At 45.0% G+C, this 23,170-nt stretch overlaps 1 protein-coding gene across 7 annotated transcripts in view; it reads right to left on the bottom strand.

Annotated features, from left to right (window-relative positions):
• Positions 1 to 23,170, bottom strand: part of MDH1B (malate dehydrogenase 1B) — a 183,539-nt gene that overhangs the window by 31,320 nt on the left and 129,049 nt on the right. For all 7 annotated transcript variants that reach the window (XM_033946233.1, XM_033946232.1, XM_033946235.1 and 4 more), the window contains one exon: positions 9,327 to 9,481. In XM_033946233.1, coding sequence (XP_033802124.1) covers positions 9,327 to 9,481 — 155 coding nt within the window. The remainder of the gene's footprint in view (positions 1 to 9,326; positions 9,482 to 23,170) is intronic.

Genomic DNA, 23,170 nt, shown 5'->3' with positions numbered 1-23,170 from the left:
GCCATGATCTTTTCTACTGACTTTTGGGTCCTGAATTTCCATGGCCTTGGAGAACCTGAGTGCCATCATTGCATGGACTGTTGTTTTGTCTTAGGATCATAGTAGTGTAACCATGTTTCATCAACAGTAACTAGTCGTTCCAAAGGTTGGCACCAGTTCACTGAAAATGCTGCAAAATCAACTTGGAAACACAAAAAACACAGTTACTTACCATAACAGTTGTTATCCAGAGACAGCAGGCAGATATTCTCAACAGGTGGGTGACGTCAGCGACGGAGCCCCACAGCGAACAACCTCGCAAGCAGACTTGCTTGAAGATCTTTCTAAGAGCTTACTAGTGCTGCACTGCGCGTGCACGAGTGCCTTTCCACCCGAGTCAGGGCGCGCGTCTCCTGTGAGGTACCTCAGTTCAGATAACCAGCTAAGAAGCCAACCAGGGGAGGAGGGTGGGTTGTGAGAATATCTGCCTGCTGTCCCTGGATAACAACTGTTACAGTAAGTAACTGTGTTTTATCCCAGGATAAGCAGGCAGTAAATTCTCAACAGGTTGGTGACCTCCAAGCTAAGCATAATGGGATGGAGGGAGAGTTGGCAAATTAAGAAAAGAGATGTAAAACAGACTGACCAAAATGGCCATCCCTTCTGGAGAAAGTATCCAGACAGTAATGAGAGGTGAATGTATGAACCGAGGACCAAGTGGTAGCCTTGTAGATTTCCTCAATAGGAGTTGATCTGAGGAAAGCTACAGACGCCGCCATTGCTCTAACTCTGTGGCCCGTGACTTGACCCTGCAGAGGGAGACCAGCCTGAGCATAGCAGAAAGAGATGCAAGCAGCCATCCAGTTGGATATGGTTCGTTTTGAGACAGGATGCCCCAACTTATTTGGATCGAAGGAGATGAAAAGTTGTGGGACTGTTCTGTGAGGTTGAGTGCGTTGCAAGTAGAAAGCCAAGGCACACTTACAGTCCAAAGTATGTAGTGCCACTTCTCCAGGGTGAGAATGAGGCTTTGGAAAAAATACTGGAAGAACAATAGATTGATTGATGTGAAATTCTGAAACAACTTTAGGCAAGAATTTTGGATGAGTATGGAGGACCACTTTGTCATGGTGGAAAACTGTGAAAGGTGGATCCGCAACCAAAGCTTGTAGCTCACTGACTCTTCGAGCAGACGTGAGGGCAATCAGGAAAACTACTTTCCAAGTAAGATACTTGAGATGAGCCTTATCGATTGGTTCAAATGGAGGCTTCATCAGTTGAGCCAGGACAACATTGAGATCCCAGACCACTGGAGGTGGTTTGAGCGGGTGGCATGTTCTGTCTTGAGTTTGACAAGAGTCTTGAGAATCAGAGGGAAGACATAGAGAAACAGACCCGTCCAGTCCAGGAGGAAAGCATCTGTCTCGAGACGCTGGGGAGAGTAAATCCGGGAGCAGAAGTGAGGCAGCTTGTTGTTGAGGGGAGACGCAAAGAGGTCTATCTGAGGAATCCCCCATTGAGCAAACACCTGACGCAGAGGCAAGGAATTGAATGTCCATTCGTGAGGTTGCAGAAGATGACTCAATTTGTCCGCCAGATAGTTGTGCTGACCTTGAATGTAGACAGCTCTGAGAAAGATGTTTTGATGGAACACCCAATCCCAGAGCTTCAGAGCTTCTTGACAAAGGGAGTGAGATCCTGTACCTCCCTGTTTGTTGACATAGTACATGGCGACTTGGTTGTCTGTCAGAATAAGGACTACATGGTCGTGAAGAAGGTGTTGAAAAGCTTTGAAAGCATTGAAAATCGCTCTGAGTTCCAACAGATTGATGCAACAAAGACGGTCTGCGGGAGACCAATGGCCATGGGTACGGAGACCGTCTAGGTTGACGAGTCTGTTGTGAGAACCTTCTGATGAGGGAGAGTGTGGAACAGCAAACCTCTGGAAAGATTGGATGAGAGCATCCACCAGTGGAGAGACTACTTCAACAAAGGAGTTACTGTAATTTGTTCAGAAAGTGGGTCGGTAGCTTGTTTCCACTGAGATGCCAGGTTCCATTAAGGTATGCGAAGGTGAAGTCTGGTAAAAGGAGTCACATGAACTGTAGTAGCCATGTGACCTAGGAGAATCATCATTTGTCTTGCTGAAATTAATGTGAGGCGAGACACTTGATGGCAAAGGCGAATGAGAGCATCTTTGATGTGGTTGAGGCAGGAACGCTCTGAGCCTGACCGTGTCCAGAGTGGCCCCGATGAACTGAAGAGACTGAGATGGGGGTCAACTGGGATTTTGGAAAGTTGATTTTGAACCCCAGACATTGGAGGAACATAATAATCTGTTGGGTCGCTGCAATAACCCCTTGTTGAGAGGGGGCTTTGATGAGCCAGTCATCCAGGTATGGAAAAACTTAAAGACCCTGGGTATGGAGGGCTGCAGCCGCCACCACCACAAGACACTTCGTGAAGATTCTGGGGGATGAGGCGAGTCTGAAAGGAAGAACTCTAATTTGTAGATGAAGATTCCCCACCCGGAATCGTAGATATTTGCGAGAGGCAGGATGAATCGGGATATGAGTGTAAGCCTCTTTGAGATCCCGAGAGCATAGCCAATCTCCTTGATTCATCAGGGAATATAAAGTTGGTAAAGAAAGCATCCGAAACTTCTCTTTGACTAGAAATTTGTTGAGGGCTCTGAGGTCTAGAATGGGTCGCAAATCCCCCGTCTTCTTTGGGACTAGAAAATAACGGGAATAAAAGCCCATGTCCCGTTGGTTCAAGGGAACTTCCTCGATAGCTCGAAGGTGAAGAAGCCCCGGACCGGGCTGACGACTTAAACAATCGAGGGTTGGACAAGGACAACTCCGAGACCCGAAGAGCCTCAGTCCGTCGACCCGGAGACCGGCCCCGCCTCGGGGGGCAGTCCCGGGGTTGCTTCGCCAAGCGGTGAGACGGGGGTCGAGGCACGCCCCGATTGGCGCTTCGACTTTGGGCGCCCCGAAGGCGAGGAACGCCCCGAGGCCCAAGGCGAGGAGTCGGAGGAAGAAAGGCGCCGAGACCGACACACCTTGCCCCGCGGGGCCTCGACAGGACGCTCAGGCTGGTCTACCGGCTGCGAGGTCGAAACCGGGGTCAAACGGGCCAAAACCGAGGAGAGCTCCGAGGATATCAAGGCCTGCAGCATATCCTGGAACACCGCCACCGAGACCATCGAAGGTCTATCAGGTGCAGCAGTGCATTCCACCGAGGGCGACTTTGAGGATGAGTATTCCCTTGAGGCAGAAGCACACTTGGAGGGCTTGGACAAGACCGGGGGAGCGCACTCCCACTATGACGGCCGGAGACTCCGAGGTCGGCTTCCTCGCCAGCGCTAACCCTGAAGAAGGAAGAGGGGACTAAGCTGGGGTCGAGCCCTTCGAGGCCTTGGTCTTAGCTGAGGCCGAGGTCTTCGAGGCCGACGTCGAGACCGAGACCAGAACCACTGGCTCTCCAGCAAAAAGTTCAGCCATGCGTGCCCGATGCCGCTGCAGGGCACGATTCTGAAAAGTAGCACACCTGGGGCAAGCGGCGGTTGGATGGTCAGCCCCCAGGCATAAGATACACCACCGATGTGGGTCAGTAATTGACAACAGCTGACCGCACTGGGTGCACTTTTTAAACCCGGTAAGAGGCCGGGACATAGAGGGAAAAAAGCGGCCACTGCAAACCAGGAGCCCCCGGATGCCGAAGTCCAAAAACACGGAAGTCAAAAACTTTTTTTTTTTCTTTGAAAAAAAAAACCAAAGGCAAAGAGGTGCACAGCGACTCCGAGATATAACAAAGAAGCCGCGGTGCTAGAAAGGCACTTTAACACGGAGAGAAAAACGACAGGGCTTTCTGGCTCCGCGGAAAACTAAGAACTGAAGACCACGAGGAGGGGATGCACCCTCTAGTGGAGCAAGAAGGCACACACACATGTGTGGTGCAGCACCAGCAAACTTGAAATCTTCAATCAAGTTTGCTTGAAAAGCTGTCCGCGTCAGGGCTCCGTGGATGACATCACCCACATGTAGAGAATATGCTGCCTGCTTGTCCTGGGATAATTGAGATTTCTCAAAGCCTTTGCAAGGTACAGTGTGATACCTGGATTCCAGCTTGGATGGAATAGCTGTAATGGAAGAAGGAGTTTCCATATTCCTGAAGAAAGTTTGTTTCAATACTGGAGTCATAGGAAGCCTCAAAGTCTCCTTGGGTGGATGAGGCAACTCCATGTCCGCCAAGTACTCAGGAGTGTATTTGGAGTCAGAATGGAGATCCAGCTGCAGAGCTTTGCCCATGTCAAAGACAAACCTGGCAAAGGAGGCAGACTTTGAGGTCGAGGAACCCTCAGGAGAAGGAGTGCAATACTTAGGAATCACCGAATAGGAAGGAGAAGCCTCTCTGGAATACTGAGAAAGAGGCTCCGAATCCAGGCGCACAGTGATTGAAGAAGCTCCACTACCTGCGACAGGAGGAGTCAGAGAGTGTTTGTACTTCAAAAGCCTCGATGGTGAAGTCCCCGGTGTTCAAGGAACAGAGTGGGTCGAGGCAGGAGGAGAAGGCTCCCTTGGAGGTGGTCTCGATGGAGGAGTCTTCGACCTCGATGGGCTTTGAGGAGAAGCAGCCGGTGTAACAGCTTTGTGAGACTTATGTTTAGATTTAGTAGAAGTCTCGATAGCCTTTGATAAACGAGGCATAGAAGACTCAGTATCTGGAGGAGGAGAGGGTTTGTGCTTTAGAAAAGACTCCTGACTGAGCTTGGAAGCAAGATGTCTCGAGCGAGGTTCAGGAGACTGTGTCCGAGGAGTAGGCATAGAAGGATATGGGTGACTAAAAATTACGCCAGGTGTACACCTGACAGGGCCTCCGCGTGTGCGGATCACCGGACTTGATGGACCGAAGGTCTGATCCGGAGATGGCACTTCTTATGTTCTTATGTTATGTTCTTATGATAAGCAGCAAGACTTCCGAGGCTTGCCTCAAAGTGCTACAACCGGGGTCTCAGACTGCTGCTCAGGCTGGCTCGTAGGAAGCAGGGTCGAAGTCGGGAGGAGCTGAGCCACGACCGAAGAAATCTGAGTGGTCAAAATGGCTTTCAACATGTCCTCGAACATAGGCACCGAGACAAAAGGATCAGGTCTCGAAGGTGCAGCAGTGCGCTCCAATAAGGGCGACCTCGAGGATGAGTATTCCCTATTCTTGGAGGCATGCTTAGCTGGAGGTCTGGAAGAGGCTGGCAGGACTGTAGACACGGCCTGGGATGCCTGAGACTCTGGAGGCTTCTTAGGAATGGCACCTGAAGGAGAGGCAGGAGACTTACCCACCGAGGAAGACTTCGGAGGAACTGCAGGCGAGGCCTTCGATACCGAAGGAGTCGAGGTCGAGGCCTTGGTGGAGGCAGTTGGGGGTGTCGGGGTCGAGGTCTTGGAAGTCGAGGCCATCCCCGAAGCTGAGGTCGAGACCCTCTCAGCAGGCTGTTCCATAGTGCCAAATAGTTGAAGAAGCTTGGCACGTCTTCTGCGAAGGGCTCGAGGTTGAAGGGCAGCACAGCGCGAACAAGCGTCGGGGCAATGTTCAGGACCCAGGCAAGCAATACACCAACAAAGAGGATCGGTGATTGAAATAGTCTTGCCGCACTAGCTACACTTTTTGAACCCGGTAAGAGGCCAGGATATAGAAAAAAATAAGGCTGGTGAACAAATGAGGTTGAGCGGCCAGGCTTAGGCCAAAAGGTCGCCGGCCAGAAGAAAAAGAAAAAATAAGTTTTTTTTGTTTTTTTTTTGTAAACGAAAAAGAAAGGAATGGAAACGCGAGCACAGTGACTGTTCGTCCAACCCCTTTTTTTAGCTAAATTTTTAAATTGAATGTTGTCTGTTTACTTTGGATTTTATTGTAATTCGCTTAGTAAATTATGAATAAGCGATTCATCAAATTTCTAATAAACTTTAAACTAACAAAAATAAGAAAGCCACGGTGAGAGAAGGCAACGAAAGGCTGCAGAGCTGAAGTGAATAGGACTTCTCGGCTCCACGGAAAACGTTGAACTGAGGTACCTCACAGGAGACGCGCACCCTGACTCGGGCGGGAAGGCACTCACGCATGTGCAGTGCAGCACTCGTAAGCTCTTAGAAAGATCTTCAAGCAAGTCTGCTTGCGAGGCTGTCCGCTGCGGGGCTCCATTGGTGACGTCACCCACCTGTTGAGAATATGCTACCTGCTTGTCCTGGGATAATAAATGTTTTGTGCATACTTTCATTCCAAATATGATCCCAGGAAAAAATACCCACACACCTTTTACACCTGCTAATTTATAGGGATACTTTTTCTGAGTTAACATATGTACTGTGATCAGTCAGGCTCCGTGCCTGCCAAGGTCCCGATGGGTACAGGAAAGGAAGGGGACAAGAAGCCCAAAAAGGGGATGTCCAGGGCCTAGCCCCGTCACTATTTAGATCTCCCTGAACCTACTAGCAACCCAGAGTCGGAGGTTGGGAAAACTTCACACAGGCCGAACTAGGACCCTGAAGTGTAAAGCCGAGCCTGTCAGTAGGCAGGGTGATGATTATCCAGGTCATCACCAGGGGAACCAGAGAGAGGATCAGTTGAGTACTGCCTCAGGTAGAACAGGGCGGGTCTCCCACCTTAAAAAGCCAGCAATCTTGAACAAAGGCTAGGGAGAAGACTCAGAGCTCTTCCTAAGGAGGAACCTCCTGGCTCAAGTGAGGGTAATGCCTATGTGCCCATGGAAGTAGATGAAGCAGAAGCCACTTCAGAGGTACTTGCAACTGACCAGGAAATGCCAATGGAATTGCAAGTTGAATTAGCTTCTGAGGATATCTGCAACACTTCTGAAGCAATGGAAGTAGGAGTGGCAACCAGCACTTGCTATACACAAGGACTGTGAGTTTTTCTTTTTTTTTTTTTTTTGCTTTTTGACTACTGTTGGCTGGGGTTTGTTTTTGTTCCCAGTCTCACTAATGGACTTCCTGGACTGTGTTTTTGTTTATTCTCATTTTAGTTTTCTATGCACTATTCTGTAAAGCTGTGAGTGTTCTATTATTGGGGAGAAGTTTGCATTCATCTGGGTGGGAATTTTGAAAAGCTGTTAGTGCTTTTTGGCAAGCAAACTCGAGACACTCCTCTTTGCCCAGGTTGGAGACTTTTTGTGCTTTGTGCTATGAACGTTTGAATGAGAAAGTATATGCTCCAGGAACTGAATTTTTTGCTCTGAACTGTACTTACCTGAGCTCTGCTAGGAGCAGACTTGGGAAAAGGAAACTTTATTGAAAAGCAGCTCTGTGAAGGAATGAATCACAGGGAGAACTGTTTGCATTAGGAGTGAAAATCATGAACGCTGCCAGAATTTCTCTCTGGCCATTTTGTTTTGTGCATTTGCATGTTACATTGGATTTTGAGCCATTCTGAACTTTATGCTGACAAGTAAATTTTCTTTTATTTTTGCCTTGAAACTTTGTTTTGGTGGTTTTTGTCTGGTTCCTTTGATTACTGCAGGGTGACTCCTCTCTGAGTCACACGGCGGTGCAATTTTGGTCTATGGCCACTGGAGGCACTTCAGAGTCCCATCCTAAGGCTCTGGTGCTGGCTACAGTACATAACTTTTGCAGTACAGTACATAACTTTTGCTGGCTACAGTACATAACTAACTACACAAGACCCCCTCCAAATACTTCCCTTGTAGCAAGTAAAAGTATGCTCAAAGTGGCATTACGTGTGCACGTCTATCTGGAAATAGGTAGTATAGTTTTATAGAAGCCTATTGCCTTGAATAAGACACACTTTTAGTGCAGAGATGGCTTTGTAAATTACCCTCTAAGAAATAGTGCTGTCCGATTCAGAGAAAATTTTGGATTCAATTTGGACTATTGAATCGATTCAATTCGATTCGCTTTTCCTGCACAATTGGGTGTTTTTTTCAAAAAGTTCTGACGGGTTTATTTTATAGCCTTTCCATCTCCCCTCCACTCCCCTATTCCCTCTCCAACCCCACGCTCTGGTGAAAACAAAATAAACAAAAAAAAAACTTCCTCTCTCTGTTAGGTCCTAACTCACACTCGCTGTCTAACACCAGCTCTAGCTAGATACACATTTCAAATGTGACATATTTTAATCACAAAACAGAAAATTACTTTTTTCTACCTTCATGTTTCTTTTCCACTGTCTACCATTTCTCTCTCTCTTTCTCCCAGCCTTGTGCCCTGGGTCAAACCTCTCTATTCCCCTCCATGCAGCATTTTTCTCTTCCTCCCCTCCATTATGATGTGCAACATTTCTTTCTCTTTCCCCATGCACCATTTCTCCCTGCCCTCCACCCTATGTTCAACATTTCTCCCTCTCTCTCCTCCATGCTTGTCTCCCTCCCCTCCACCATGCAGGATTTATCCCTCTCACCCCTTTCTACCTCTTCTCCCCCTTCCTCTCCTCTACCCCAACAATTCTTCCTCTCTCCTCTCTTCCATGTGCAGCATCTTTCCTCCTCTTCCATCCCCCTGAGCAGCAGCTTTACTCCCTTCCCACCTATTCCCCTGTGTAGCAGCTTTCCATCCCTCCCATTTACCTGTGCAGTAGTTTTCCATCCCTCCCATCCCATCCCCCTGTGCAGTAATTTACCATCCCTCACATCCCATACTCCTGTGCAGCAGCACCCCGACTCTCCCACCGAAAGACCTGACATACCTCTGAGGTCTCCTAAAGAAGCAGCAGTGACGGCAGTGGATGGTCAGCAGCGGCATCGTTCTAAACAAGCTACTCATGGCCTGCCCCACTATAGCTTCCCTCTGCCGTATCATCAGTGATGTGGCAGAGGGAAGGCCCCAGCGGGGCAAGCCACAAGTAACCCGTTCAGACTGATGTCGTTGCAGACCGTCCACCTCCGCTGCTGCTTTAGGAAGCTTTGAAGGTATATCAGGTCTCACCGGGAAGGGGGGGGGGTGTCACTGAATCAGCGAGTCTGATTTTCTCGGACAATCAATTTGAATTGATTCACCAAAGTGAATTGGTGAATCAATTCAAATCGGCAAATCAGGCAGCACTTCTAAGAAAGGGGTGGACAATTCTGATCCTCAGGAGTCATATATCAGTCAAGTTTCCAGCATATCCTAATGAATATGCATGTACTATAGATCTATATACAATTGAGGCACAATGAATGAACTATATAATTGCTTATGGGATTGAAGCTGTCCATCCCTGCACTAACAAGAATACATTTTTTGGGTATAAGCCAGATGATATTGAAGTATGAAAACCAAGTCCCAACAAGGAATTGAATGTAGCAGTATGGAGATTCATTAGATAAAAAATAATATCACTACCTTCACTGATCACCCCTAATGATATGAGCTTTCCAGGTGGAGAATCCTGAAGCCAGTATTGTATCACGATAGCCATTGTATGTGCAGCTAAAATACTAGAATGATGTTGTCGCTGTGAGATACATTCAGAAAGAAAACCTTCTGCTATCCATTTTCTGCAAATAAAAATAGTAAATTATTAACTGTGAGCATATATATGGTTCATTCTGATTTATATGACTACTTTTGACAATACTACTGTAATATCTGTGGTGACTAGAGGCCAACTGAAACCAGCAGTTTTGTTTCCAGACAAAATGGAATCCAAAAAAACATTCCCCCGGGCCACCTCACAGGAAGTCACGGATGCCATTTTGGAATTGGGAAAGGTCTGAGTAGGAGCAAGCCGCTGCTGCTCAGGCCATTCCCAGTTCCCAAACAGGAAGTTGTGGCTGCCATTTTACAGCACAGCCAACGGAGGCAAGAGAAACTCAGGATGTTCCTGCTCTGAAGACAGCAAGGGAATTGACCTTGATTCCTCGACAAAGAAGATGCAAACAAGAAACAAAAAGCTTGTGGACAGATGATGTCCAAGATGATGGCTTATGGAGAGATGATGGTTCAGGCCCTAGATGTTTTTATGTGGATTATTTATTTGTTTTAATAAAAGTATAGAACTAAAAGTGGATCTTATTGACTTTCAGAGGGAATATAATAAAGAATAATAATGATAAAAAAATATTAATAATATATATTAACTAGCTTTATAGCCTGTTACATTAACGGGTGCTAGAATATATGTGTGTTTGTCTTTATTTCTTTCTCTCTCTGTCTCCTTAGCCGCTTTTTCCAGTCCATTCTCTCTTATTTTTACCTCCCCTGTGTCCACCACCACCCTTTCACTGCTCCCCTTATCCAGCAGCAGCCCTTCTCCCTTTGTTTTACCTCCCCCCTGTCCATCAGCACCTCTTCCTGCTCCCCCTGTCCAGCAGTAAGCCTCCCTTCATTTTTCCCCCGTGTCCATCATCACCTCTTCCTGCTCCCTCTGTCCAGCAGTAGGCCTCCCTTCATTTCCCCCCCCTGTCCATCAGCACCCCTTCCTGCTCCCCCTGTCCACGGGAGTTAGTACAGGGCCGGTGTCTGCCATTCTCCCCAGAGTCCTTGCGACCCCCCCCCGCTTCCCTTCCCACGGACCTGACTACCTACCCGGCGATTCAAGCAGCGTGTGCAGCAGTCTTCACATGTTGCTTCGGGTCCTTCTACTGCCCTGATTTACTCTGGCACGTCCCTGATGACATCATCAGAGATGCAGCAGAGCAAATCAGGGAAGTAGAAGGGCCCGAAGCAGTGTGTGAAGACTGGTGCACACGCTGCTTGAATCGCCAAGGTAGTCGGGTCCGCGGGAAGGGGGGTGAGCGAAAAAGGACTCGGACTCCTGTGGTCTGTCGCGGAGGGTGGCCAGGCTCCATTTCAGCCACAGGGAAGGCTCACTGCCCCAGCTCCTTAGCCTTCCGCAGCCCGGGCCAGGCCTCCCGCGCTTTCTCAGCGGCCCGGCTCGCTTGGTTGTTGTTTTTTTTACTCCGCTTCCTGCATTCGCTGCTCTCAGTGATGTAATAAGCGCGCATGCGCACTTGTCTTGCCACATCCCGACAGAAAAGGGATCAGGGAACACGCGAGGCAAGTGCGCATGTGCGGCTAGCATTTTATTATTTAAGATGAATCAGCCCCAAGGATTTTGGAGAAAGGATCTCAGATAGGTTGTTAGTACATACAAGTCAGCTGGAATAGCTGTTCAGCCAGAGCAACCGTATTCTAATCATTGATCCTCCACCACCTCCGTAAATCTTTGAGTGTGCAAAATCGCAAATCTGTACTTTTGGTGTATAAAATTACAAATCTTTAAATGTGCAAAATTAATTAAGTAATCTGTTGAATAATTTTTTTATTTTTCTATATGCTTTTTCAATACTTTTTAAAATTTATACATAAAAACTATAATCGTTGCCAGCTGCCAAGTACATATTTGCGATTTTGCACACTCAAAGATTTACGGAGGTGGTGGAGGATCATTCACTAACCTTTCCTTCTCTGATACCAAAAGACCAGGGGTGTCAAAGTCCCTCCTCGAGGGCCGCAATCCAGTCGGGTTTTCAGGATTTCCCCAATGAATATGCATGAGATCTATTAGCATACAATGAAAGCAGTGTATGGAAATAGATCTCATGCATATTCATTGGGGAAATCCTGAAAACCCAACTGGATTGCAGCCCTCGAGGAGGGACTTTGACATCCTTGCAATAGACTAATATCAAAACTAGCCTTATGAAGCAATCCCCTTGACAACTGTCCTCCTTATCTTCTTTCAGCAGCAACACATCATATCATTAACTGGCTCACTAACCTGCTAAATAGTTCCTTGAACCAAGGGCACCTACCCAAAGAAAAGGGTAAAAAAGCCTTAACCCCTATACCGAAAACAGCCCAAGCCGACCTCTCCATAGCATCCAACCACAGACCGATTGCAGGCATTCTGATCCTCACTAAAATCCTCAAGTCTCACATCAGCAAGCAGCTAGCCTCATACATAGAGCAACACTCCTGTCTTCATACATCCCAATATGACTTCCATAAACAGCACAGCACCGAGCTCCTCCTCCTCATTTTAATCACTAAAATCAAACAATTGCTAAGCTCGGGCCATCAGGCCATTTTACTCCAATGTGATATCTCTGCAGCCTTCAACTCAGTGGACCACCAATTACTACTAACCAAACTCTCGGAAATCGGAATAACAGGAACTGTACTGAAATAGTTTGCAGACTTCCTAAAAAAATCGCAAATACATGGTCAAAAGGCAAGAATCATACTCCAAACCTTGGAAGGCATTCTGTGGCATCCCATAAGGCTCCCCATTATCCCCAATCCTATTCAATTTATTTATGAGCTCACTGGGCCACATCAAAATGGAAAATGAAACTATACTATCGTATGTTGACGACATCCTCCTCCTCATCCCCAAAACCATCCCAATATTGCAGAAAAAATCTTAAACAATATAGATAAAATTCAAACCTGGGCAACGAACAGCAAGTTGAAACTTAACGCCACTAAGACCAAAGCCATTGGTTTCTACACCGCACAACAGAATATCATACCTAACCTCACTCTTTCATCAGGCATCACTCTCATAATGGAAAAATCCACCAAGGTACTAGGCTGCATCTTAGACGACACTCTCACAATGGAACCACAAATATCTAACCTTCGGGAAAAGGCCATCTACATTATGGGCTCCTTTAACAAAGGTGTGCTAGTGGTTTTAGCGTGCACTTAGCGCGCTAAAAAGCCGCACACGCTAGCCGCTACCACTTCCTTTTAAGCAGGGGGTAACTTTTCAGCTAGCGTGCGCTAATCCTGTGCGTGCGCTGAAAACACTAGCACACCTTTGTAAAAGGAGCCCTAAGCGTCAACTACGACTCAAAAGACCATACTTCCACCCACACCACTTTGCTCTGATCGTACAGATGATGGTCCTACCCCAACTGGACTATTGCAACTCCGCCTACCTTGGCATCAACATCGCTCTTATCCACAAACTACAACTCATCCAGAATACACTAATCTACAAATTAAAGAAATTTGACTCAATTACAACCTTCATCAGGCAACTACATTGAACATAAGCAATTCCTCTGCTGGGTCAGACCTGAGGTCCATCGTGCCCAGCAGTCGGCTCACGCGGCAGCCCAACAGGTCTAGGACCTGTGCAGTAATCCTCTATCTATACCCCTCTATCCCCTTTTCCAGCAGGAATTGTCCAATCCTCTTGAATCCCAGTACTGTACTCTGCCCTATTACGCCCTCTGGAAGCGCATTCCAGGTGTCCACCACACGTTGGGTAAAGAACTTCCTAGCATTTGTTTTGAATCTGTCCCCTTTCAACTTTTCCAAATGCCCTCTTGTTCTTTTATTTTTCAAAAGTTTGAAGAATCTGTCCCTCTCTACTCTCTCTATGCCCTTCATGATCTTGTAAGTCTCTATCATATCTCCTTTAAGTCTCCTCTTCTCAAGGGAAAAGAGTCCCAGTTTTTCCAATCTCTCAGCGTATTAAAGGTTTTCCAAACCTTTTATCAGACGTGTTGCTCTCCTCTGAACTCTCTCGAGTATCGCCATATCCTTCTTAAGGTACGGCGACCAATATCATCCCGAATAATTTTCAAATCGTCATGTATCCTACACCAGATCATATATGGAAGCTCAGCAGCCCCTCTCATCCAATTATTCTCTAATGTTTGGTCGACATCAAAAAGAATCCTTAACAGAGTCCAACTAAACCTACCATCCACAAAATACCTCCACTACAAACAAATTTTCCACTCTATACTAACTTATTTGGGTGTAAAAATCTGGAATGACCTACCAGACGCTATCAGGAAAGAGACGAATTACACTAGATTCAGAAAAACCTGAAGACTCACCTTTTTGACAACTAACTATCTCAGTTTCTGTATAGCATCCCCTACGTCTAAGTCCCTCCTCTTATCTCTCCATGTCCTCTTCACCTCCTTCTTTTCCCCTTCCTCTTTGATCTGTCGCCTTGAGCCTGTATAGGTATGTTGTGACTCACAAATGGAAGATTAGATTAGATTAGAATATAGTTCCTCTGGCTGAACAGCTATTCCAGCTGACTTGTATGTGCTAACAACCTATCTGAGATCCTTTCTCCAAAATGCTTGGGGCTAATTCATTAATATATATCATTAATATATTTTTTTATCATCAATATTATTTATTATATTCCCTCTAAAAGTCAATAAGATCCACTTTTGGTTCTATACTTATATCTTGGATTGTGGTATCTATAATCTTTTTTGTTTTTTGTTTTAATAAAGCCATCATTTTGAACATCATCTCTCCACGAGCCTGCTCTGAAGACACCACTAGACCTCCAGGGCCTGTACAAGGGTGGGGGGGGGGTAAGATTGTGGAGTGGTGGGTTGCCTGGGGGGCATACATTTTCCATTGGGTGTGGGGTAAGGAAAAGTTGGCACATTGTGGTGGCAGCAGGGTGGGGGAAGGCTATAATTTTGTGTTTCTGCCGAAAATACAGTCATTTTCAGTCAATACCCAAACTCAGATTTCAAGTTGATTTTGGTAACAAATCCGAAAATGAAATTCAGTTGGCCTCCAGTTATGACTCAAGAAGAAATGCAAATTTAAAAAAGACAAAAAATAAACATACAAAAAAGATCAAAGGACAAGAACAAACCACTCAAGTTGTTTAAAGGTGCTTGATATACATATAAATAGTTGAGATGTATACAACAAATTACTTATTAACATAGTAACTGACAGCAGATAAAGACCAGCATGATCCATGTAATCTGCCCAGTAGGATAGCTAGAGTTGTATCTGCTGATCCATGCAATTAAACCTTTGTTAGGATTGTAGAGTTGTACTTGCTGCAAGCCAGGCTCCTCTACAGTATATCTTTGATTAGGATTCTGCCTGTCAATCTGTACAGGTTACATACATCCTATTATACCTTTTTTGAAGTGTGAAAGTCATTTAACTTTTACATCACCTTTATCCTTTTATCATATACGTGTTATACAGACTCAGCAAAATTAAATTAATGCTGCTACCAAAAAATTCTGCTTCTTGATTTAAAGGAGTTAAATTTCACCGTGGACTGGGAGTAAAAGTAGAGCTGAAGTGGAGAGGGAGGATTGACCACTTCTTTTACAGGATTGATCTGCTTTGGTTTTCCTTTATATTTTTCTTGAGACATCTGTTCTAAACTAAACTAAACTAAACTTTAAGTTTGTTCTCTCATATTGCTTCATATTTGTTGCAATGTATGGCTGTATACCTTATGATTTCTTTCTTTTTATTTGGCATGTTGAGGGACATTTTCAATATGATGTCTAAATCTGAGTTTAGACGTTTTGAGGAAAATCTGGTAGTGAACATGACCATTTTCAAAACAGAAAAACGTCTTATCCTTTTGTTTTGAAAATGGCCATTTCCTAGATGTGTGATTCTCAGTGCATCTATCTTTTTTGACCATTTAAAAAATCCAAATGAAAAATGCACAAAAAACAGCCATTCAGATGTAGGAGGGGCCAGCATTCTTAGTAGACTGGCCACACAGATATCCCCGCAAATAAGTAGAGCACCCCAGAAGGCACTGCAATGAACTTCACAAAAAAGGTATAGTGAACCCTCCAAAACTCACTCTAAACCTACTGCACCTAATTGTACACTACCCCGATAGTCCTTATGCCTGCAGGGTCACCTATATGTCAGTACAGTAGGTTTTAGAGGGCTCATAATTGGCAAAGAAAAGCCTCCTACATCAGCTATTGCTAAGGGAATCTAGGGAAGCTTCCTTACTTATAAACGGTGGAAGAGGTTTTGGTCTATTTGGGAGGCCTACATAATGGTTCTTCCTGCAAAGGCCAGAAGTTTGGTGCTTCATACTGCTAATCTGTGAATTTCTATTTGCCTGTTGAGTCTGGGACATATTTGTACACCTCATCCTGAACGGTTGGCTGGGAGAGGGGAAAGGGTTTTTTTTTCTCCTCTGTATTGCGGGGTATGGGGAGGAATAGATGGGTGGGAAATTGTTCTGACTGTTCTCTAGAACCTATAAGAACACAAGGTCTTGGATATTAGTTGAGATAATTGGCTGTAGATGGTTTGTTAAGGGGGGGAGAATGGTAAAGAGAAGGGGGTACTTGATTAACTATCTAGTATTTGAAATGATGATAGAGTTTGTGGATTCCATGCATTCTATCAACTTTATTGTGCTATCAATGTTCATGCTTATACAGTGTTCTCCTTAGGGCCTTTTATCCGGGCGGTCCGCCCAGCTAATTTAGATGACCGCCCGGCTATCATCCGCTCCTGAATTCTGCTGCTGCCGCCGCTGCTCAACATTTAAATTAAAAAAAACCTGGCTTGGAGATTTCACCCCTTAGCCCGTAGCGAACTTATGCTCCGAGGCTCTAACGTGTGCGTGACGGCTTCCCTTTGAAACCAGAAGTTATGTTGGAGGGGGGGGGGGAAGAGAAGAGAAGGGAAACCTGCACGCACACGTTAGAGCCCCGAAGCAGGCGGGAGACAAGTCAGTGAAGCTTACAATTTGCTGTTCTTGCTGCAGGGTCCTGCCTACTTTCTGTTTCTGCAAAGGCAGTACCCGGCAGCATTTCTCCCAATAGGTCAATCGCGATCTTGGGCCGATCAGCCTTCCTCTCCCCAACGTCAATTCTGCCGGAATTCTGCCGTCGGAAAGGAAGTTCTGGCCAGCCAATCGCTGCCTGGCTGGGCCAGAATGTCCTCTACAACGGCAGAATTGACATCGGAGAGAGGAATGCTGGTCGGCCCGAATCAGGGAGAGCTTGGGGTGGCGGCGGCTTTGGGGCCTGTTATCTGATGGCGGCGGTGGCTTAGGGGCCTGTTCCCCGATGGCAGCGGCAGTGGCTTGGGGAGAGCAGGGAGAAAGAAAGAAAGAGGGCAGGCAGGGAGACAGAAGGAAAGAAAAGAAACAAAAAAGAAAGGGGGCATGAAGAGAGAAAGAAAGAAAGGGCAGGGTGAGAAGAAGAAAAAGTTGGGGGAGGGAATGAAGTCTGGAGGAGAGGAAGCATAAAGGCTGAAAGAAGGGAAGAAAGATTGGATGCACAGTCAGAAGAAGAAAGTGCAACCAGAGACTCATAGAAACATAGAAAGATGACGGCAGAAAAGGGCTACAGCCCATCAAGTCTGCCCACTCTACTGACCCACCCCATTAAGTCTGGGTGCTAATGACTTAGTTCTTTAGCTCGACCCTCGTAGTGATCCTACGTGGATGTCCCATTTATTCTTAAAGTCGAGCACGCTGGTGGCCTTGATCACCTGCATCGGAAGTTTGTTCCAGTGATCCACCACCCTTTCTGTGAAGAAGTACTTCCTGGTGTCACCATTAAAGTTCCCTCCTCTGAGTTTGAGTTCGTGCCCTCTTGTGACCGATGGTCCTTTGAGAAGGAAGATGTTGTTTTCCACCTCGACACGTCCTGTGACATATTTAAATGTCTCAATCATGTCCCCCCTTTCCCTGCGCTCCTCTAGAGTATAGAGCTGCAATTTGCCCAGTCTTTCTTCGTATGAGAGACCCTTGAGTCCGGAGACTATTCTAGTGGCCATCCGCTGGACCGACTCGGCTCGAAGCACATCTTTACGGTAATGTGGCCTCCAGAATTGCACACAGTACTCCAGATGAGGTCTCACCATGGCTCTGTAAAGTGGCATTATGACTTCAGGCTTGCGGCTGACGAAGCTTCTCTTGATACATCCCATCATTTGCCTTGCCTTAGATGAGGCCTTCTCCACTTGTTTGGCAGCCTTCATGTCTGCACTGATGATTACTCCCAAATCCCGTTCTTCTGAAGTCCTAGCTAGTGCTTCTCCATTCAAGGTGTATGTTCTGCATGGATTTCTGCTGCCGAGATGCATGACTTTACACTTCTTAGCGTTGAAGCCCAGCTGCCATGTTGAGGACCAGTTTTCCAACATGATCAGATCCTGCGTCATACTACCCTTGAGACTGCTTTCACTTACTATGTTACACAGTTTGGCGGCGTCGGCGAACAGTGCTACCTTACCCTGAAGCCCCCGGGTTAAATCCCTTATGAATATGTTGAAAAGAGATGGTCCCAGGACTGATCCTTGCGGCACTCCGCTAGTCACCTCCGATGTCTCAGAGAGGGTGCCGTTGACCACCACCCTCTGAAGTCTTCCACTCAGCCAATCATTGACCCATGCAGTTAGTTTCTCACCTAACCCCATCGATTTCATCTTGTTTAATAGTCTACGGTGCGGGACACTGTCAAAAGCTTTACTGAAATCCAAGTATACTCATGAAATCACCAGACAACAAGGTAGGAAAAATGATTTTATTTTAAATTTAGTGATCAAAATATGTCTGAATTTATATCTGCTGTCTATATTTTACACTATGGTCCCCTTTTACTAAACCGCAATAGAGATTTTTAGCGCAGGGAGCCTATGAACGTTGAGAGCAGCGCTGGGCATTCAACGCAGCTCCCTGCACTAAAAACTGCTATCGTGGTTTAGTAAAAAGGGAGGGGGGTATATTTGTCTATTTTTGTATGGTTGTTACTGAGGTGACAGTGCATAGAGTCATCTGCTTTGATCTCTTTGAAAAAAACCAGGAATAAGAATAATTAACATTTTCTATGCGTACAGTGTGCTTTGTGGTTTTTTTTAAATTTTATTGTTGGTAGAACATTTTGACTTTGTCATTTTAAAAGTAGCTCACAAGCCCAAAAAGTGTGGGCACCCCTGTTCTAGAACATCGCTCCTTAGTTTTATCAAGTGGTGCAGTGAGGGGCCAGCACTTTACATCTTATCACATCATTCTTTCTTTTTTTTCCTCATGTACAGCACGGTTCTTTATTCTAAGCAGCTCTGGCACTAACAGTACTACAGATGCCTTATGCTACTTTTACTACCACTTGCAGTCAGGTTCGGCATTTTATCATGGTTTTGGTTTTTATTTAGTTTTTCACCAGTATTTTCATTTATTTATTAAAGCAGCCTTTTTTAACAGCCCGATGCCCCTCCCCTATCAGTGTGCATGCAATCCATTGCCGACACTTTTTTGGCGCCTCTTTCAACGGATCAAATATCATAGCCCCACTGTCGCGTATTCACATTTATTCTGCGCACGAGTTTATCTCATCAGTGCAGAGACCTTTTCGGTAAGTCCATTTTACTCTCCCTTTTTTACTTTCCTGAGTGCTGTGGTTTTATTCTTTGGTTTTAATAGAAGCTCATTTGAACAATAATTTAGATCTTTCCCAGGTTTCACTTTTCATCTACCCGGTCAGCTTGTCTTTGAGCTAGTATCGGCTTATGTTTTCAAGATACACTCTGTATTGTCAGCTGTTCATTTCCCATACGTTTACTTTTGCCCTGTTTAGGTCTATATAGTCTAGACATACTGTTTGTAACCAGCCATCATTTTAAGTATATATATGCCCTATTTTAGGGGGGGGGGTAATTTTTTAGCATGTTATTTCATTAATTCTGAGTTCGGTGTTACAATATGTTGTTCTTGGTTTTTAGTTTACACATTATTCTTTTTTATGACATGTTCGCATCGCAATTTTACTCAAAAGTATAAATAGGTATCCATATTTCCATTCAAGTTTCATCATGGTGCTCTGGTTTTGGCTCCAGTATTTATCACTTCTATCCACCACGTCTGGCTATCCGTTACCGTCTCATATTTTAAAGACTCACTCATTATAATTAGCAGTGATCCACACGTCTCTTCATAATGGACATGTCCGATTTTAGCATTTGAATCTTAGTACTATGGGTATGGTCTTTTCTGGTTTCCTTTCTGTAGTCTGCTTTTCGTCTGGAGTCTTTTGAGTTTAGAATTACATTTTATGACATATTTTTGTGGTTATAATTGTATGACATGTCTAAATCGGTCAAGGTATCCATTCTTTTTATTATTTTTTGTCCCCTCATACAGTGGCAGACCGCCCCGGCTGCCAGCCCTAGGGGGTACACAGCCGGCTGGATCCAAAACCTTCCGAGCTGCTCTAATGGCACCTGCACCTCAGTGCGGCTGCCGTACTTATTTTGAAGCAGTCGGCAGCCGCACTGAAGTGCAGGAAGGTTCCGCGATGACTACATTTGCCGCCTCTTCCTCCAGAAGACGTAAGTGACGTCAGAAGGGGTGGATCGGCAGCTGCAGTCATTGCGGAACCTTGCCGCAACTCCCTGCTTCTGCCAGCCCACCCCCTCCAACGTCATTTACATCTTCCAGAGGCAGAGGCAACAGAAGCAGTCATAATGGACCTTGCTGGTTTGGAAGGAGAGAGGAGCATAGAAGGGTAGTGGAGGGAGAAAAAGGGGGTCAGGGTGGTATGGAAGGGTGGTGGAGGGAGAGAAAGGGAGCAGATGCTGATGGAATTGGTGTGTAGGGAAAGGAGAAAGAGACATAAGGAGGAAGGATATTGGATGGAATTGGGTTGGAGGGAAAGAAAGGGGGCAGATGCTGATGGAAGTGGGGGGAAGGGAGAGGAGAGAGTGAAATGCCAGACCATGGGGGTGTGGTGGAGGGAAGGAAAGAAGAGGAGAGAGATTACAGACCATTGGAGGAGGGAAGGGAAGAAGATGGATGCCAGAATAATAGAGGTGAAGGGGTGAAGGGAGAGATGGAAAGGGAATACAAGGAGAGAAGATGCCATATATAGAAGGGGCAGAGAGAGAGGGTAGACAGTGGATGAAAGGAAGAGAGTGACAAGACTATGAGGAAAGCAGAAGCCGTTGAGAGAAACGCGTCTTCTTAGCTCCACGGAAACTAAGAAACTGGGGACCGCGTGCCTCTGTCGGGCGGGAAGGCACTCGCGCGTGCGCGGTGCGGCCTACCAGAACTTTCCAAGTTCTTAGAGTGCAATCACTCTAAAATTGTCCGTACCGGGGCTCCGTCGGTGCCGTCACCCATCAGTCAAGAATATGCTGCCTGCTTGTCCTGGAATAAAAATTATATTTATTTATTTTTTTGCTTTAGGGGAGATGCATCACTGTTTCTGTGGTGTTACATTGTATGCAGAGTTCAGCTTCTTAGTGGTTCAATTTAACCTTTGTCTATGTTTTTCTATTTTATCCCCCTTTTACAAAACTGTAGAGTGTTTTTTTAGAACTGGTCATGTTAGTAATTGCTCAGAATTCTATGTTACCATCATGGCTAAAAACCACATTACAGTTTTGTAAAAGGGAGAGGGGTTAGTTTGTGATTACATATTCCATACTAGGCGAAGGTGTTTTCTGTGTTCTGTGTGTTCAAAAGACATGGTTTTCAGTTAGGATTGACTGTGTAGGATTGATCTGTACTAGTCTGGCTTGTTTAGTTTTACAATGGGTATATTGATGTACTGCTCACTGCAATATGTAAGATACTGCCTTTTCCTAGGCACACTCTTGTGTGATGTGTGGATTGTTACTAAAAATCATGTTTTTCATACAGATGGGGGGGTGTCAAAAAATGATGGGCCTCGGGTGTCACATATGCTAGGTACACCACTGCCTTTATAGTTTATATCTAATCCACAAGCCTGCTTTTAGGACCTACAGGGTATGTATCCCTCTGATTCATGACAATTTCACTTCTCATGTTATCTTATCCATTCTTTTTATTATACAACTGCCCAGATAAGCATCATTCTTTGACGTGATTGGACCTTGAAAACTAACAGCAACAGTGTTCTCCCGAGAAATTTTTTCCAGCCATGAAAAACATTTGCTGCATTTAGTGTGCCTCAAAAAACATTTGCTCTGTTTAATGTGCTGGAGTTAAAAAAGTTTGAGAGACGCTGCTCTATACCATTTGAAAGAGGGCAAATATCTAATTATTCACTTCTAGAATTGGATACTTCTTAAATTTAATAAAAAATTATGGAACAAGTGTCAAACCTTAACAAAGGCAGTCATATTGAGCATTGAAAAATAACTAATAATAATTAACTAATACAAATAGTACACATTTAGGGCTCCTTTTACTAAGCTACAATAGCAGTTTTATCGTGTGCTTAGCTCGCGCAGAATTGCCGCACGTGCTAGACGCTAATGCCAGCATTGAGCTGGCGTTAGTTCTAGCCGTGTAGCGCGGCAATTCTGCATGTGCTAAAAACGCTATTGAAGCCTAGTAAAAGGAGCCCTTAATTTTCCCCACCACCAAATTTCCCCCTCCCGCCCCACCCGGCTACTTTTTCATACCACCCAGCTGGAAAAAATTTCTGGGGAGAACACTGTTATATATATTTCTATGCTCTCTTTCATCAATAAAAATTGTTTAAAGTTAGAGGGCTCATAATTTTCACCACAAGTTTACTAGTTAGAGTGAGATATGGGCCTGGGTCCCCTTCTCTGCAGTTCATTACACCAACCACTAGGCTACTCCAGCTTGCTGCTCTAATAGGACTGGCCATAACATCTGAAGCTGTCCTACAGGCTGGTATGTACTGTTTCTTTCACATCTTGTAAGTTTTTCTCCTCTAAAAATGAGTCCTATAATTAATCATCTACTTTTCCTGTTTTAAGTTTTCCAAATGTGTTAAATTTTCATTATGTTGTAAAAATCTGAAAAATGAAATAAATTTTAAATTGAATGAGCAGTTTGAAATTTCCCTTAGGGATGAATTAATAAGTTAACAAAAATTACTCTGAGAATGAAAATTTACTAACTGCGCCTTTAAAATACATTTCAATAATAAGGGGCTTTTATTTTACTGAATTGTATTAAGTTTGGCTTAACGTACTGTAACACAGGATTTTTATGTGTGGCAAGCCCAAAACTAATGAGGCAGCAAGAAGGAATATTCCCAGTTTTTCACATTTTGACCATGTGTTAAAGTTGACAACAATGTGCAGGACCAGTGGCTATTACCGCAGAAGCACAGAGCTTATTCTATTTAGGGGACAGTGAGTTACTTTGTGCTAACAGCATGTTAGTCAGTGCGCAATAACTGTAGTGCACTTGGGAGTCTTTTACTAAAGATTAGCTCACGTTATCTGCAGCAAGACCCATAGGAATAAAATGGGTCCTATGGCACATAATATGAACTAATCTTTAGTAAAAGGTCCCATTACTGCAGCAAAGCACATATGCCCATTCCCACCCATCCTCCACTTAGTAATACCTCCTAATCACAATCTCCATTAACGCACAACTTAATGCTCGTTAAGGGAGTTTTTACTACAAAACAGGTTAACAAGTTTCCAAGTTTATTGTAAATTTGATTGAATACTTATTAAAATACTAAGCGTTTTACAACAATAAAATAGGG

This window comes from Geotrypetes seraphini, chromosome 5, assembly GCF_902459505.1.
Source record: "Geotrypetes seraphini chromosome 5, aGeoSer1.1, whole genome shotgun sequence".
NCBI lineage: Eukaryota > Metazoa > Chordata > Amphibia > Gymnophiona > Dermophiidae > Geotrypetes > Geotrypetes seraphini.
The sequence above is the reverse complement of the archived record's forward strand: the minus strand, read 5'-3'. Positions and strand labels throughout refer to the sequence as shown.